This window comes from Talpa occidentalis, unplaced genomic scaffold (assembly GCF_014898055.3).
Source record: "Talpa occidentalis isolate TD23 unplaced genomic scaffold, MPIMG_talOcc4v2.1 talOcc4.9, whole genome shotgun sequence".
In the NCBI taxonomy this organism is placed as follows: domain Eukaryota; kingdom Metazoa; phylum Chordata; class Mammalia; order Eulipotyphla; family Talpidae; genus Talpa; species Talpa occidentalis.
The window spans coordinates 32512999-32531174 of NW_023605305.1; the positions used below are offsets into that span (position 1 = coordinate 32512999).

General features: G+C 43.4%; 2 protein-coding genes and 1 long non-coding RNA gene across 3 annotated transcripts in view; 1 reads left to right on the forward strand and 2 right to left on the reverse strand.

Annotated features, from left to right (window-relative positions):
- The window catches only part of RAB3B (RAB3B, member RAS oncogene family), a 52123-nt gene extending 45414 nt beyond the window's left edge, over positions 1 to 6709 (reverse strand). Inside the window, exon 1 of the mRNA XM_037498957.2 lies at positions 6538 to 6709. The gene's annotated coding sequence lies outside the window, so the exon portion shown is untranslated. The remainder of the gene's footprint in view (positions 1 to 6537) is intronic.
- The window catches only part of LOC129145157 (uncharacterized), a 20528-nt gene continuing 2352 nt past the window's right edge, over positions 1 to 18176 (forward strand). Inside the window, exon 1 of the long non-coding RNA XR_008550307.1 lies at positions 1 to 123. This is a non-coding gene — a long non-coding RNA (uncharacterized LOC129145157). The remainder of the gene's footprint in view (positions 124 to 18176) is intronic.
- Positions 16660 to 18176, reverse strand: part of TXNDC12 (thioredoxin domain containing 12) — a 22853-nt gene continuing 21336 nt past the window's right edge. Inside the window, exon 7 of the mRNA XM_037498955.2 lies at positions 16660 to 17534. Coding sequence (XP_037354852.1) covers positions 17455 to 17534 — 80 coding nt within the window. The 3' untranslated portion in view covers positions 16660 to 17454. The remainder of the gene's footprint in view (positions 17535 to 18176) is intronic.

Sequence of the window (18176 nt, forward strand, 5' to 3'; positions counted from 1 at the left end):
TTAAAGGGAGTAAAACTGGTGGATTTAGCACCATGAGATTATCATAGGAGCTGTGAGGATATGGAGCTGACAAATGCAGAAGGTTTAAAGATCTCCTGAAGAACAGTCAGACCTCTATGTTGGGTAAGCTGCCCTGGCCCTTAAATGGGCCGCCATTGGCCTCCAGGTCCTCTGTTCTTCCTTCTCTTTCTCCCCAGCTCTCAAGCCTTTACCTGAGACCCTCAGCTTGGCAGGTATACAACATGTCACTTTGAAAGAAGAAAGTGACACTGAAGAGAAAAACGACTTCCCTGCTTAAACTGTCTATAATCCTAACTTTTCAGTTCTTTGTGGTACAAGATATGGTACCTGTTTAAGGAATTGGTAATTCAAGCAAATTCTGCTTTTCTTTTTAACCCAAAACATGGCAAGTAACCTCACACTATCCCCTATTCTGCTGCCAGTCATCTTTCTTTGTTTACACGAGAAATTTCCTACTATGAAAGTACATAGCAATTATTTTTAAATTAGAAAAATACCACAAAAGTGTAGAAAAGTTTTAACTACCTGACATTCTACACACTCAGAGACTGCCATGGTTAACTGTTTCAGTGTATTTTCTCCCTTACTTTTATGTAACAAAGCACCATCTATTTTTTTGTTGTTAAAGATTTATTTATTTATGCATACAAGAACTGGGGTTTTTGTATGTGTCACAGAAACTGGGGTGTAGGCCAGAGGTGTCGGGGGGTGAGAGGATTCACCAGAGACAGAGTGGGGAGCAGAGCAGGTGGACTGACTGAAATACACTGCTGAGGGGAGCAGCAAGTGAGACAGGAGAGATCTGCTGTGCTAGATAGGTCAACTCCCTGGCCAGGGATCCAACTCATGCTGTGGTGGCTGACAGTAGCTTGAGACTTTAACCCCTGCGCCACCAGGGTGGTCCAGTGCCATTTATTTTTTTTAAAGATTTATTTATGCATACAAGAGCTGGGGTACAGGCCAGAGGTGCAGGGGCAAGGGGCAGGTGAGAGGATTCAGAGAGACAGAATTGGGAACAGAACAGGAGGCAGATCAACCGAAACACACTGCTGAGGGGAGCAGCGGGCGAGTCAGGAGCTGCGTCATGTGGGTAGCTCCCTGGCTGGGGATTGAACTCCTGCTGCAGTGGCTGCAGACAGCTTCATAGGTTGCTTTTTAACCCCTTGCGCAACCAGGGAGGCCCGCCATCTATTTTTAAATTAGATCTTATTTGTTCATTTAAAAGATCAGATACACATTAAATGTAATTCAAACAAACTTTTACTATTTGCAAGGACTTCTTTATCACCATTTGTTATCTGTATTATTTTCTTAATTGTTAGCATGTAAGTAATACAGTAACAAAATAAATTAAGTCCTACCTCTACCCCTGATTCCCAATCTCTAGTTCCACTTCCTTCCAGTTTCCCAGAGGCAAACATGTTGCCAATCTATGTATCCTTCAGAGAAAATCTTTATATATATAAGCATAATTTATGCTTTCTGTACTGTTTATACTTTCTATCTAATATAAATGATAGTAAACCATACATTCTAGTCTATATCATATAGACATATTTAATAGCTGAGACCAAACTTATTATTTTTGTATCCTGCTCCTTTGCAATTAACATTATATCATAAATATCTTACTAACACAAGAAAAATCTCCATATCATTTCAATCAACTACATTACATTGCATCCTATGTGTCACATGATCAAATCTTTAATGTTGTACATTTATTTTGTATTATTAATATTATAAATTAAGCCATAATGACCCTTTCCTTACATAAATATTTGTTCACTTTTCTATTTATTTCCTGAGGAGAGATTTCTGAAATGGAACTGCTGGTCAAAGAGAACCTTTACCAAAACACAAATTTGATCCTTACCACAATTTCATGTCCTTTATCTATTTTATCCTGTAAATAAGCCTGGGAAATAAAACTGCAAGGACATAATTTATTATTCTCATTTGGTCAAAAAGGAAACCAAGGGCCAGAAATAAAGAGGCTTTGCACAATCCTCACAGCTAACAGCTGAGACTAGACCCGGTACAGCATTGTGTTATGGGAAAGTTTACAATCCCTGTTCTATTCCTCAACTGAATTCTTGGGCAAATTATATCCCCTCTCAAAGGCATAGCATTTCTCTGAGAGAAAATACCACCTACTTCACAGATCTTTGGTATAAAGAGAATGAGCAGTTACCATATGTAAGTAAATCTGGCACGGTTTCTTGGCCCATGGGAAGTACTCAATATATATTATTTCACTGGCCCATTTAATTTACTTCTGCAGTCAAATCCTATTCAACTGCCCTCCCCATGATCTGGATTCCATTATTTGAGATCATTTTCCAATGAACTGTCTGCTTCCCCTTTGGGATTCAGCTGAGTTTTATCAATCCTTACACCCTGACAACATTGGACAAACAATAAATTCTTATGGCAAATGACTCCTTCCAATAAACATTTATTGAACATTTGCCATGTGCCAGCATATCAATGTAAATGTCATAGCATTGGTCTTCATGTTTCTGATGCAGCTGGCTTTATATTCAGACTATTAGAATGAGAAGGAATTTTGGAATGGCAGCTTTATCATAACAAAAACCTGGGTTATTGCTCCCCTTCCACCCCCTTCTTAGTAATTCAGTGACTTGGGCGTCATTTGAACTCTGAGCCTCAGTATCCTCATCTATGATATGATAATATTACCTACCTCCAAGGCCACTGTGAATTGTAAATAGGAGAATACACATAAGCACGCTTCATGCATACACTGTGTTGAGAAAAATACATTCTTCTAGAATCAGCAGGAAGAGTGTTTTGCTTTTATTAGCTATGTCTGCTGCAAGTGCAAGAGTGGGGAGTGAGACAAAAATGAAAAACAATTTCAGTGCCTGATCTGATCTACTCCCCTTCATTTTACAGTTTAAAAAAATATAGAGGCACCACAAAAAGAAAAGAATTGTCCAAGGTCACACAGTAAATCAATTGAGAGTCAAGACTAGAACATCTGTTAGCTATTGACTCCCAGATTGAACTAAGCTTAGGAAAAATAAAAAGCACAATTTTAGGGTGAGTAAGAAAGCATGCTGAGCATCTTTTTCCTAGCTCCTGCCACACCATGCAGTCAACATCTGTTTAAGTATACACTGCATAGCTTCCCCAGTCAATGGTGTGAGAATAGGGAGAGTAGAGGCCCCAGGGGTTCTGTGGAAGGCATGTTTGGATGAAAGCCCCCCAGGAGATCTTTTCTTTTCAGGAGGGGGTAGTGGCTACCCAGACATTTGGAGGACAGGCAAGTATCTCTGTGGGTAGCCCCCTGAGGCAGATCTGAGCAGACAGGTCCCTGCACAGTGGCGTGTGCAGACAGGCATTTGCAAGATAAGCATCAGTCAGATCTTTCCTCTCTTTTGTGACAGTCGCATAAATGATAGAGCCTGGTAGCTCACTGTCTCCGTGACTAGCAATACAGATGAAGGCCCGGGAACCATCTGGGAATCTTTCCTGGTCCCAGGATAGGGGAAAGAAGGAAAAGGCTCCTCCAAGGGTTGGTGTGAAAAACAAATAACCCTTTCAGTCTGATAAGCAACAGAAATAAAAACCTAAGGAAAAAGCCAGGAAAGAAGCAAGGGAGGAAGAAAGCCCTGAAATCAAGCAAGAAGAGATCAACTCAATAAATGCAGTTAAGTAAATGGATAAACTTCTCTCTTGATGGAAAGAGCACAAGACTGAGTCAGAGCGACCTGGATTAAGCCCTGGTTCTCTCAGCGATTGTATAGCCTTAGGCAGATCACACTTTGGGCCTCAGTCTCCTCCATCTATAAGATAAAATAACTCCTGGCAAACTGTTCTAAGAATTAAAATCAATACATGGGAAAATGTTTTATAAACCCCGTAAAATACATCTTATCTGGGCCTTCCTGGTGGCGTAAGGGGTTAACTTTCAGACTATAAAGCTCTCTGCAGCCACTGCAGCACCTGCAGCACGAGTTTGATCCCTGGCCAGGGAGCTACCCACATGGGGCAGCAGACCTCTCCTGACTCGCCCACTGCTCCCCTCAGCAATATATTTCAGTCAATCTACCTGTTCTATTTCCCACTCTGTCTCTGGGGAATCCTCTTACCACCACCCTCACATCTCTGGCCTGTACCCCAGTTCTTGTATGCATAAATAATAAGTTAATTTAAAAAATACATCTTATCTGTACATTTCATGTTTTCTCCTACCAACTGACCCTGGAAAGATTACGAGTAATGTTGGTAAAGCACCTAGATAGTATAGAACATTTAGCAGGTACTCAATAAATGGAATTCCATCATCTTATTGGGAAATATCTACTGGTGAGAATAGGAGGGAGTCAGATAACTGTGGATCTCACCCTACTATATGCAACCGTCTTCCTAAAACCACAATCTACTAACTTTACTAATTTAACCTTTCTTTAGACAATTCTCTCTGCCAACCCATCACCACCAGCCCAGCTCAGCCAAATCCAGCCCAGCTCAGCCCAACTCTTCACTGTTTCACCCACATCTTTTATAGACAACAGAAGCTATTGTGATAGCTGCCATTTATGGAGCACCTACAAAATGCCAGATATTCTACTAGGTGCTGCCATTGTATTCTATCTTTCCAGAATGTAGGCAACACCTGCATAATTACATCAGTAGTCTCTGTCTTGTGTGCAGTGCTTTCCAGTTTACAAATCTCTTTTCACCCACTTTATCATGTTTGCTTCTCACAACAATTATTGGGGTTAGATGAGGAAACTGAGACAGGAGAACACCACAATTCAATTGTCCAGCATTCATTGAGCTCCTGTGATGCAGTCTGGGGAGATGGAGAACCACAAGGTTAGAGAGAAAGCTACTGAAACATCTTCTATAGATTACTGATGCCACCCTTTACATCATAATCCTTAAAAAGTGGAGATTTATATCTTAAACAAAAGATCACTTCAGCTTTTCCCCATATTGTTTCTTCTGATAATAAATATACACACCTCCACTGCTAGCTAAATCCTTCATAACCACGAAGTATTCACAGACCCACCCTCTGGCAAAACATCTTTTCTCTGGCATACATAGCGCCAGGGCTCCCACTACCATAGATAGGTCTTTTTCATGGACTTCCAATGTCTTCCGCCCATTATAGGCACAGAACAGGTGGGTATCCACCTGCGCACACACCCAATCCACTCTTTTTACTATCCTCCACCCCTTGCCATCTGGATTCTGAGAATCTGGGAATGGAGGACCCTCTCTCTCCAGCTCCCCTCCACAACTCTATCAGCTTCCAGACTGCCACCCAGCCTTCCTTAAAAGCCCTTCCCACACTTAGATTCCAGAACAGAGATGACCTATGGATGAATCTTTCGGTCCATCATTCTCTTCTTGTCTGTGATACCAGGTGGCAGTGTAACAGGGCCCAGTGCCCGTGCCCACTCCTCAGCCTTCTGAGATGCTAAGATACAGCTAGTGCTGAAAACCCAAGGACTCTACTCTGGGCCCCCATATCTTTCCACTCTCACACCACAAGCCCCACCTGGCCTCTCCCTCAACCAGATCCAGTGTATCTACCACCCTAAACGCTCTTAAGTTCCCTAACAATTCCTTCACTCCCAGCCACCAGACCTCTGCTCCATTCCAGAGCCTCCATTCCCCTCATGCCCATCCCTGGAGGGAGCTCAGACACCCACTGCCCATATCCAAGGCCATTGGCCTCTCCCTCTGCCAGCTCCCCATCCCCTGCCTCTGCAGTCTGGGTAGACACAGTCTGGATTGCCTCCCATCTTCCCGTTCTTCCAAGATTTCCACAGGCAAACCCCACCCATTTCCCCCCCTCAAGGTTACTCCCCTTGCCCTTACCCAGCTCTACACCCTTTGGCTCCCAGCTCTCCGTACTCTTGTCTCTTCATCCCTTTACCCTCTCTCCATCAGCATCTCCCTCCTGCCCAGGGCCCCTTCACCTCATCACTTCACTGCTCTTCACCTCAAATGACCATACCCCCAACCCAGTGCCCTTCCAATTGCTCTTCACCTCCACTCCCTTCCCTGGCCCTCGCGCCCCTCAATCCTCTCCTCTTCACTGTCCCTGGGCTTCACTGTCCCTCACTGCCCCCTCTCAGCTCCTTCCTTGCATTTTCCTGGCTCCCAACGACCCCCACCCGGGATACCCCCCCCCGCCCCCCGCAACGATCCCTCACTGTGCTCCAGTAACCACTCATCCTTTTCACCCCAGGCCCGCGCCCTCTTACTTGTCCCTCACTCTCGCTACCCCCGCCCTGAGAGCTCCCCCAGCGGCCTTCACAGTCCGAGTAGACGCCCCTCAGCGCCCCCTCCCCAGGCTAAGCGACCTTCCCTGCCACGGAGCCCCGTCCTCGGCGGCCTCCCTCAGCCTCTTCTGCTCGGCCTTCACTCCGTCGCCTCGTGCTCCTCAGCGCTCGCTCGCCGTCCCTGGCGCCCCGCGCCGGGCTCGGTCCCTGTGCTCAGCCCGCGGGGTGCAGCGGCCGCGCCCCTTACCTGGGACTCGGGTGCGGGACCAGCGATCGGTTCCCTGTGAGAACAGCGAGGCCGCGGGAGCTGGCAGCGGGCGGCAGAAGGCGCAACCAGGTTCTGGAAGCGGGTGGTGCCGGGTGATGTGGGTCGGGACTGGTCCCCACAGCGGCGACTTAAGGATGAGGCTCCCGCTACAGCTCTGCTCTGCTAGACAAGCCAGGTCCCGGCCCCACCCACGCCCCGCCCAGGGGCGGGGTCCATGCTCGTCCCGCCCCCTACCTCTCCCGGACCCCCGTTTTGGGCAGGTGTAGGGAATCTGAGGATATCTTGGGGGACCCGCACTCCCCAACTTCTGGATGACTATTAGGGTTCATCTTAATTCTCACACCTCGTTCCATAGACTTAACTTACTAGAGTTATCAGGGAGATTTGATGATGAGGTGTTGATAGATGAGTGTCCTGCCTGTCCATTATATGGCCTCATGTTCACAAAGCTCAGGGAGAGAGAGGCAGAATCTAGACGACTGACTAAGGAAACTAAGACAGAAACCCGGGCATTGTCCTTTACTCTATCAGCCTGATAACAACACCTCCTTAACTGACCCTCTCCCTGTCCTTCCTCTGCATCTCCCCAGCTGTGACCCTCACCCTGGTCAGGCCTCATCACTTCTTTTTTTTTAAAGATATATTTAATTAATTAATTTATGCATACAAGAGCTGGGGTGTAGACCAGAGGTGGGGGAGTAGGGATGGTGAGACGATTCACCAGAGATAGAGTAGGGAGCAAAACAGGTGGATTGACTGAAATAAACTGCTAAGGGAAGCAGCAGGGGAGTCAGGAGAGGTCTGCTGTGGCATGTGGGTTAGCTCCCTGGCCTGGGATTGAACTCCTGCTGTGGGGGTTGCAGAGAGCTTCCTAGTGCTATGACTTAACCCCTTGCACCACCAAGGAGGACCCCTCATCACTTCTTACCGGCCCTAAATAATAACCTTCTAATAGGCCTCACTGCCTCCACTCTACAAATCGTTTTCTACACCAGCAGCCTGAGTGATTGTTCTAAATGTCATCATGTTACCATCAACCCTCTTAATACAAAAACAAAAACTTTCCATGACCCCCTCCCCCATTACCTGCATTAGTTTGGAGTAAGAAAAGCTTCTTTCCTGGTCATCAGGAAGTTACAGCTCTGTCAGGCCGAGGCAGGTACAAGAGGTAATTAACATCCCAACCTCCCATCCTGACCTAGACTTCACTTCAAGTCTTCTGAGATGACAGGAGCCAGCTGCTAGCTTTGGTTTAGAATCACTGCCCTTTCCCCTACTGTCTCCCCACCCTAATCTTAGAGATCTCAGTCAGATACCATTTCCCCCACAATTCTGTGATGAATCTTCATGTAGTTTTTCTCTCCAACCTGGAAAACTACCCAACTCACAGCCCCTCCGGGTTCCTGATTTCTCTGTCTCATCCTTTTACTATTGTAGCCCCCTCCTTTTCACACTCCTTCCCTGTATCAACCTCTCTGAAAGCCCTCTCCACTATGCCTTCTAGAACCCTGTTCCTTTGTCAATAAACTCTCCTACACCATCTGTTTCTTCAATGAGTACTCAAGTTACTTCTTTGCCTTTATTGAAACTTGACCTCCTCCAGGACTCTTCTTATGGTTTCTCACTTTCCTACTCCCAACTCATCACAAAGCCAAAAATTCAGGTTGAATTGCCACTTCCACCTTTTACAAAAATTCCATTTTCTTTGTTCTCCAGTCATATCACCTTCTATCCCTCAGGATATCCTGGGCTCCCAATTGTTCATTTTGTGATGAGAATTCCATTTTGTGATGAAATTCCTGGCTCATGGTTGTCCTCACCAACCCCATCCCACCATCTCCCTGATGACTTTAGTAGCCATGTGGTTTCCTGGTTCCTCAGTCTTTGGTCTCCTCTTCATATCACCTCAGCTGACAGCTCCCCTGATCACACCCTGAACTTTGTAATCACCCAGAACTAATATCTCTGTGATCTCAAAATCAAGTAGCACACATTGCCTGTTCCTTCACTCCCTTTCTGCCACAAGGCCCTAGTTTCCTCATTTCAAAATGGGTGTGATGATAATGATTATTCATTCTTCATGGGAATAATGAGATGACATATAAAACATCCTTTCAAAGCTGTGAAACAATATGAGAACAGATGGTATTGCATTTACATAGCCTCAGGTCTTTGATTACTCTTTTTTCTCCTTCCCTTGAAAGGCCATGTAGTAGAGTAGAAAGAGTGTGTTCTTTGTGTCCAAAGAGTGCTTGGGACCAGATCTCATTTTTTAGCCCATGTTCTACCACCTGTTCTTATGCAAATTATCTCATTTTTATGACACACACACTTCATCCTCATTTGTGGAAACAGCAGTAGTGAGAGCTACCTGTCTCCCAGAGTCACTAAGGAGATTAGATAAGAAAGTGAGGTCAGGACCTCCTTGGTAGTGCAGAGATTAAAGTTTCAGTGCTATCAAGCTATCTCCAGCCACTGGGCATGAGTTTGATCCCTGGCCAGGGAGCTGACTCACATGGCACAGCAGACCTCTCCTGTCTCACCCCGCTGCTCCCCCCAGCAGTGTATTTCAGTAGACCTGCCTGTTCTGCAAACTGCTCTGTCTCAGGTGAATCTTCTCACCCTGCTCCTCACACCTCTGGCCTACACCCCAGTTCTTGTATGCATAAATAAAAATAAATCTTAAAAAAAAAAGTGAGGTCACTACTGGAAAACATGTGATAGAGTGCCAGGTGTATAGTAAGCACTCAATAATAAAGACACACTATGGTCATTATAGTAAGAAAAAAATACTATTTAAAACCAGAAATGCCTTCCAAGAAGGGTAGACTCTCCTGCACAGAAGGTCCTTTTGTCTTAGTCAAGGTCTTGAAGAGTGTGGATATGTGTTTGAGAAGGAGGGAAATTAGATTGCTCTGCATAAAAAATGAAGAATTTGAAACTCACTAGGCAAAATGTGAGAGAGAGGTGATAAAGTTAGGATGGGAAAAAGAAAAAGATGAGTAAGAAAGTCAGTGTAGGTGTAGCTGATATATGGGTTAAGGGTCAGAAGAAACCATCTCGTGGAAGGTGGACAACAGAGTGTTTAAACACTGGAATGTCTAAAACGGGATACGTTGTTTGTCATGATATGATGTAACCACTTTCTTTGACTCTCAAGACTTCAGTAAAGGCCATTACACTCAGGAATGCTTTCTGAGAGAGAGCATGAGTGATTAGGGAAATTAAGCAATGGCCTTTGTTAGGTATGTGTTAAAAAAAGCAGACTAGAGACTTCTGTCTTTGAGTGCTCTGTAAATATGATAGTACAAGTTCTCATGGAATTTGTAGAAATCTGAGGGAGAGCTAGAAACTTACAAAGGTTAGACAATGTAAAAATTAAGGTTTAAACTCATAGCACTTTGACCATAAGGGGCAGACTGACCATATCTGACATTTGGGTTGCATAAATGATACAATCCAATTACCTCCCTATTGACTAGCAGGTGACCCCCAGAAAGAGCAAAATATGTCACATTATATTAAACTATCTTCATTTCCAGATCCAAATGCACAAGTAAGAAAAGGGAGAAAGACAAAAATTCTACCTTTTGTCTTGGATCAAATTGGCTAACAACTATAAAGATTAGTTACTAAAATGTGCTATACTTGTTCACATCTTTTACCTCAGTCCTCAATACAAACATGCAAAGTATTCATTGTCACCTTCTTTTTTTTTTTTTAAAGATTTATTTATTTATTTACACAAGCACTGGGTACAGTCAGAAGGTGAGAGGGTGAGAGAATTCACCAGAGCATAGTGGGGAGCAGAGCAGGCAGACTGACGAAGTACACTGCTGAGGGGAGCAGCGGGCGGCAGGAGAGGTCTGTGCACCATGTGGGACCCTCGCCTGGTGGCAGGGGATAAACCAGCGCTTAGCCGCTGAGCCACCGGAGAAGTTCTGTCACCTTCTTTTTATAGATGAGGAAATAGAAGTCAGAAAGATGAAGTGATTTGCCCGTGATCACAATATGGTAAATGACAGAACTAAATTCCAGATCTAACTCCAACGTCAGGTTCTTTCTATTAGATCACAGAATTTTGGTTGATCAGTGAATGCAATTGTAATTAAAAGTCCTACGAGCAATATTTTCTTAAATCTATTCTAGTTGTCAGAGTACTCAACCTTCTCCAGCTCCTGATTTTTACATGAAATATATAACTGATGCTTTTTATTGAATGAAGGACAGTCTCTTAGTAGCATAAGTGTGGACGTCATTTGGAATGTTCAAATCTTTACCAGGTGCAAATCTACATACCAGTGTGAGTTTCTCATGGCCAACCTGGGAGCGTAGGTGTGTAGACAGGTCAGGTGGTTTCATCTGACTCCTTCAGTGGATTGCCCCATGCAATGGGGGAGCTGGGGTAGGTACCAAAAGTCACCAGAAACTGTTAAGCAACTCCAGAAACACAAGGGTCAAGGAGAGGAGCAGAGGAAGATGGGGCTGAAAGATAGACAACGAGTCAGATGGTCTAAGACCTCATAAACCATGTTTGAGATCTGGGATTTCCCTTGCAAGAAAAGGTTTCAAATGATGGAGTAATACAGTTGCATGTGGATATAAGAAAGACAGCTCTGACCATGGTGGGTATGACACTTTGGAAAAGGGAGGGAGCAGGGAGATAGGAGAAGGGAACACAGTTAGAAATCGCTGAAATAAGCCAGGTGAGAGAGAAAGAAGACCAGAACTCATGTCATAGCAATGGGGAAAGTAGAAAGTAGAGGGACTTGACATGGAAAAAAATCCCTGGAGTTGGTGACAGGTTCAATAGGATATACAAGGGAGGGCCTCCCTGGTGGCTCAGGGGTTAAAGATAGTGTTATCAAGCTGTTGCCAGCCACTTCAGCAGTTCAATCCCCACAGGCCAGGGAGCAACACACAAGGAGCAGCAGTCCTTTCCTGCCTCACCAGCTGCTCCCCTCAGCAGTGTATTTCAGTCAGTTGCCTGTTCTGTTCCCCACTCTTTTCCTAGTGAATCCTCTCGCCCCCACCCACCACACACCCCTGGCCTGTACCCCAGCTCCTGTATGCATAAATAAATAAATCTTTAAAAAAAAAAAGAATATACAAGGGGGAAAAGGGGGATTGGTTAAAACAACCAAGTAAACAATCGAGCCACTCACTGATAACAGGAACACAGAAGTTGTTAGAGCTACGTAAGAAACCACTCCCCAAAATTTAGTGGCTTATAACAGCAAAAAATTATCTCTCATAATTTTGTCAGTGGTTGAATGGGTTTGTGGCTTGCTGGTTTTACTTTTAGTTCCAAGAGACATTCTTAAGCTTTGTTCAGCCTGAAGATGAGCTGGACTGTAAGGTTTGAGATGTCCTCATCCAAAGGTCTGGCAGCTAGTGCTGGTTAAGAGTTAGGTGTCATAGATCTCCATGTGGCTTCTGATCCACTAGTAGTCTAACCCAGTTTATGTGGTGGTCCCAGGGCTGCATACCAAGAAGGTGAATGTGTAAGATACAATCTCTTAAGGCCTAGTCTCAGAAGTTGCACAACATCACTGCATTCTATTGGTCAGCCCAAACCAGATTCAAAGAGGTAGAGAATAAACTCTGCATCTGATTGGGAAGAAGAGCAAAATCACATCACAAAGGATCATGGGTACCGGAAAGGGAAATCTATGATCTGTAACCATTCTACTACAAAAGTGACAATAGATTTGAATAATGAGGAAAATGATGAGTATCTTAAATGCCACTTCATGCATAATCATTGTTTCCTTCTCCATGAACATTTCTTCATTTGTAAAATAAATGAGTATGCTGGTACATTCTCTTCCTGGATCATATTATGAGGTAAAACTGGTTAACACAGCAGCTAGCAGAGGTGGAATTTGAGCCCTGCACACAGAAACATCCAACATGTGAATAGCCAGACCACACCTACCAACCCTTCTCCCTTATACATCTAACAATCCATCACCAAAGCCAGTACCTTCTACCTGCTGAGGGCTCTCCAGTCCAACCTTTTCTCTCCATTTTATGGCCTCAGCCTCCTCATTATCCTATCCCCACAATAGCTTCCTAGCTACTCCTGTAATCCACACTGTAGCAGAGGAGTCTTTCTAAAAGCCATTTAAAGTCCACGCCACCCCCACTGTTATACTCTGAAGTCCATCTGTTTAATATGCACATATGGTCCTTGTGGTCTAGTCCCACCCACACTCTAGCCCCAATTTTGGACACTGCCCCATCACACTCTGAGCTCCAACAGCATCAAACTACTTGTGGTTCCCTGAATGTGACCAGTTCCATAATGTTAAAAAAAAAAAAAAGAAACAACAGACCCAAAATGGAGTCATTCTTGCCACACCACCAATAAGCCTTAATATCTAACATAATTGTAGTTTCAGGCTCTCCCCAAAAGTTGAATTCTAAACCAAAAAATCTGGGATTTCTTGGTTAGCACTGGTGAGATAATTTACATTAAGCTCCCCCCACCTTCCTTTAAGGAAAAATTGGTTTGCCTGAATCTTTATTTTGCTAAAAACCTAGTCCTACACTCTTTCTGGCTATAAAACTTTCCATTTTGTGCAAGCCTTTGCAGAACCTTTCTACTTGCTAGATAAGGATGCTGCCTGATTTATGAATTGTTCAATAAAGCCAATTAGGTCACTGAATTTTATTGGATGAATTTTATTTTTTAACAATAACATTTCCATGAATTTGCATGAGTTTCCTCCTCTACCTGGAATATCATTCACTTTTTCATTTGTTAATTCATGACCACTCATCCACCCACCAAATATCTCCTAATTGTTCAAGGATAAATAACAAACAGTCCTTGACCCAAAGGACTGGTACAGGCTTTAAGATCTGGTACAAGCTCTAAGATCCACTAGATTGAGTTTCACAAGGCAAAGTTCACACTACTATCCTGGGTCATCCTTAGAAGGGGTCAGAGGATATTTGCTGAATAGGTATACAAATACTCACAATGGATTTCTCACATCTACCATCTCATTTAACATTCACAATAAACCTACAAAGTGGGCACTGACTCATACCATTTTGAATGTAAGAAAGAAATAACTAGCCCATGGTTTCTGAGCTACAGAAAATAGGGAAAGCCAGGACTAAAATCAGTCAAAAAATTGGCAAGACATGTATGACTTATCACTGTGAGACAAGAAAGATCAGCAGGGAGGAGCTGAGAGCTAGGCTAGTCCCAATGGTAAGTCTGGGATGCACAGTTGAGAATTAATCTGAGTCTTTAAGGATAAGTAGGAGTTAAACTCATGGCAAGCAAACCAGGTAGCTGGACCAGAATGAGCAAAAGGCCCAAATATGTTAAGCAATGTGAAGTCTTCAGGGGATTTTAAAGGTCATAAGTCTCTGGAAGCTCAAATGTGATGGGAATCATATCGATGATGAGTGAGTGGGAGAGCTAAGCCAGGTCAACCAGGGACTCTGGAACCACGCTTAGAATGATGGACTCAATGATCATGGTGTTGTATTACTGTTACAGGGTTGTATCCAGGGGTAAGATTCAGCCAAATTTGTACTTTAGGAAGAGCTTAGCCGCCACAATTGGACATGGATTGGAGGTTCTTAGATCCAGGGCACAGGGAGACCAGAGAGAAGGCTGTTGCAATGACTTCAAAAGAGAAATGAGATCTGAATTGGGAGATGCAGTGGTATTTAAGGGGATGAAATTAACAAGACTTGGTGGCTGCTGAGATATAGCTGGGGGAAAAGGAAATTGAGGCAACTAGGAGAGCTTTCTAACTGGGGTAGTATCATTCTCCATGGGAAAAGGAAATAATGGTCCAGAAGAAGGGAAACAAAAAGACCAGTGGTTAAAGCAACTGCACTGGTAATGACTATTGATTAATATCTTTATTTTATTCAGATTTAAGTAAGCCCACCAGCACCTCAATCAAGCCACACTCACAGAGCCCAGAACAGAATCTATCAACAGTACTGTCAATCCCCTTGTCTCTGCCTCCCCTACCCTCTGGGTCTCTCTTTACCTGGTTATTAAAAATGCAGGATACTCAGTCCATAACTTAACATCAACAGTGACTAATTAGCACTTGGTTTTAGTTCAAAACAATATTTGCTTAGAAGCCAAAGGAACCTGAAATTAGCCTTCTCCCACCAATCCAACATAGGTGCCCCTTTATAGCCTTGATAAGACCATCCCCAATGATGGAGAGACTACCTCCTACAGGGAAGACTGCTTTGTCTTTGGGCAATTCTTGTAGTTAAGAAAATCCTCTTCTTTGCTGAAATATTCCTAGACTTCATCTTCAGATCCTAGTTCTTTCATCATTATATCACTCATTTATTCCACAAAGATTTGTTGATTGCTAGTGCATGCCAACATTTAGCAGTGTCCTAGGCACAGAAAAAAACATGAACCTAACAGACAGAATCCCTGCTCATACAGAGGTTGTGAATCCTAGAAGAGGAGACAAATAATATATGTCAATAAAATATATTATTTTACTTAGGAATAAGCACATTTAAGGAAATATTCCGACGAGATGATGGGATAGAAAGTGGGTAGGCATAGGAATGATGTTAGAATGATTAAACAGGGAAATACTCTCAGAGGAGAGTGGAGATGACATTTGGGTTGAGACCTTTGATGAAGGAGAAGGAGTCAGCCCATTTTAGAGATGAGACTTGGTGGCTGCTGAGGGGCAATTTTCCCAGAGTGAGACCAATCCTAACCAATCCCAAAGCCTCCCTCTTGCAAGGTGCTTACACAGCTTTGACATGAGCACAGTTATAGTTTGTGGTCAGGGTGTTCACGTGGCAAAAAGTCCCCCTTTGGTCTCATCATTTATTACTCACCTCTGACCAGCCCCCTTTCTAATCCATCTCTGTTAAATAAGGGAATTTAGTTAAAATAAACCCTAAGGCTTTCTAAAAGTAAGCCAATGTGGAATTATCAAAAGGGCAAATGATTTGGTTTGGAATCAGAGAGGTCTGCGCTCAAATCTAACTTTCAGCATTCATTAGGTATATGGTGAATTTCTATGGATCACACAGGTTGCTCATCTGTAAAATGGAAAGAAGTATTATTTCACTGACTCTTTAAGAAAATTAATTAAAAGTGATAAAATATGTAAAATAGGTGGTGCATACTAGGTTATTTAAAAACATCAGCTACTTTAAGGGATCTGACAGCTTTTACACTAAGTCATTATGCTTGCCAGTGACTTCCCCCTGCAAATACATGTCCAGGGAACTGAGAAACAGTTACCACTCCCTTACAATCTGTAAGATAAGTCAGGTTGCCTTTCTAATTTTCGAAGTACATCTCCTTATTGTCTTTCTGCAAGGGCTTAAAGATGATGACTGGTAAATTAACCAGGTGACCCTTTGCAAAGGTTCAGTCTCAAACTCCCTCTTGTGCTCTAAAGGGGAACTACAATCTCTTGCATATAGGGACTGAAAATATGGAAACTGGGCCTCCCCAGTGGCGCAAGGGGTTAGGCAGCGCACTAAGAAGCAATCCGTAGCCTCTCCAGTTCGATCCCCGGCCGGGCAGGGAGAAACCCACATGGCGCAGCAGACCTCTCCTGTCTCGCCCGCTACTCAATCTGCCTGTTCTGTTCCCCACTCTGTCTCTGGTGAATTCTCTCACCCTCTGCACCTCTGGCCTGTACCCCAGCTCTTGTATGCATAAATAAATAAATCTGTAAAAAAAAAAAGTAGAATGGGCCTCCCCGGTGGCACGGCTGTTGAGCCCTGGGTTGCAGGGCTGCCTGCAGCCTCTGCAGGGCCAGTTGGATCCCTGGCCACCAGGTGGGGGTGCCACATGGTGCGCAGACCTCTCCTGCTGCCCTCTGCTCCCCTCAGTAGTGTACTTCGTCCGTCTGCCTTTTCTGCTCCCTGCTCTGGCTCTGGTGAGTTCTCTTGCCCTCCCGTGCTTCTGACTGTACCCAGTGCTTATATAAATAAATAGATAAATCTTTAATAAAAAAAAATTCTTAAAAAAAAGTAGAAAAGATGAACTCTGAACACCCATTTCAATATGGGAGGTGCATTAGCAGGAATCCTAGGTCCCCTCCTCATCTCTATTCCTCTCTCCATTCTCTAAAACCAAAAGACCATCACAATACACTTCCTTTTAAAATTTTATTAAAGTTTAATGGAACAATATTTCTTTTGTTAACCCCAATACAAAAATACAGTTGACAGCTTGACAAAAATGGCTCCTTCTAGGACCTGAAGGTTTGAGTTTCTCAAACATTAACAGAGGGAAGCATGCTTCCAGCGAGGGCTGAGTCCAGGCACACAGCCGTTCCTGCAGATGCATGCGTGCAAACAGGGAAGCCCAAGCAGAAGAGAAAGGGATTTTCAGGGATTCAGGAAGAAGTCCAAGATTATTTCCAGGAGAAAAAGTGAAGAAAAAGGCTGGTTTCCTTGGTGGGGCTAGAATTACTGGTTTACATTTAGGGCTTGTGGTTTTAAATACTAAGCTATTTCTGCAAATTTAACAATGTAGAAAAGATGCTACTGATTTCCTTTCACCACCCAAATGAATATAGCAAGAAGAAATGGGAAATGATTCAAATACTTAAGTGTCAGGAGTAAATCTCCAAATGGCTCAAGTTTTGTGATAAAAGGTATCTTTCTTTACATTCAAAGACAAATATACTTAGGTCAGGGGGCCAGTAGAAGGAAATTTGCAAAACTCTCGTGGATCCAAAAACATGGAGGTCAGCTTCTGATTGCAGAACTCTTTCACAGTGAAAGAGCTCCTTCCCAAGCAGGCAGCAGCAATGTTTCCTGGTTGATTTTATTGTTCTGAACAATTTTTCAATATTCCCTCCCCTGTGGCTTTCCTTCCAGAATGCTAATTTTGATGAGAGAAGCAACACATTCAGGTTACAACTCATCTTGAAGATGTTTCTCTCTGAACGCATCTCCCGTCAGCTTTTCCTGAGCTTCCTTCATCCCCTGAACAACTGAAATAAAGATTAGGAAAGAAGTATGAAGCAGAACTTTAATATTTGACAATCAAAATAGATTTTTACATTTTGGTAGATAAATGAGATGAGCACTGAACTCTATTTCTAGTTTCTAGATTTTAGCCCTGGAAAGCATTTATCTCTTTGAATTTGTTTCCTCATCTATGAAATGAGATAGTGTTACTTCACACAGGATTATTATAAAAATTAAATGAGAATGGATCATAAAAGTACTTTATAAATTATGAAAAACTATAAAAATGTTAGCAGTTACTTGGGCTCACCCTTGAGGATTAGGGTTGAACCCCAGTGAGAATGTATGTTCCCCCAACATTAAAGAACTAGGAAATAACTTCCCATCATCCCATTATATTTTTCAGATGAAAGTTGTATTCATTTCATTCCCTATGGTGGTAATAGGTTACACTGCCATGTGAGTGTATGTGTGCTGGGATGGGGCAGTCTTTATTGCAAGAAGTAGTCATTTCTACCATCAATCATACACAGAAGAAGCCAAGTTTGTAAGTGAAGAGAGAGAGAGAGAGAGAGAGAGAGAAACCCGGAAGGAAGGCCTTAGGTGATGGAAGATAAAATTTCTTGTTCATCTTGGGACATCTCTTTTATGGATTTACACTTTAA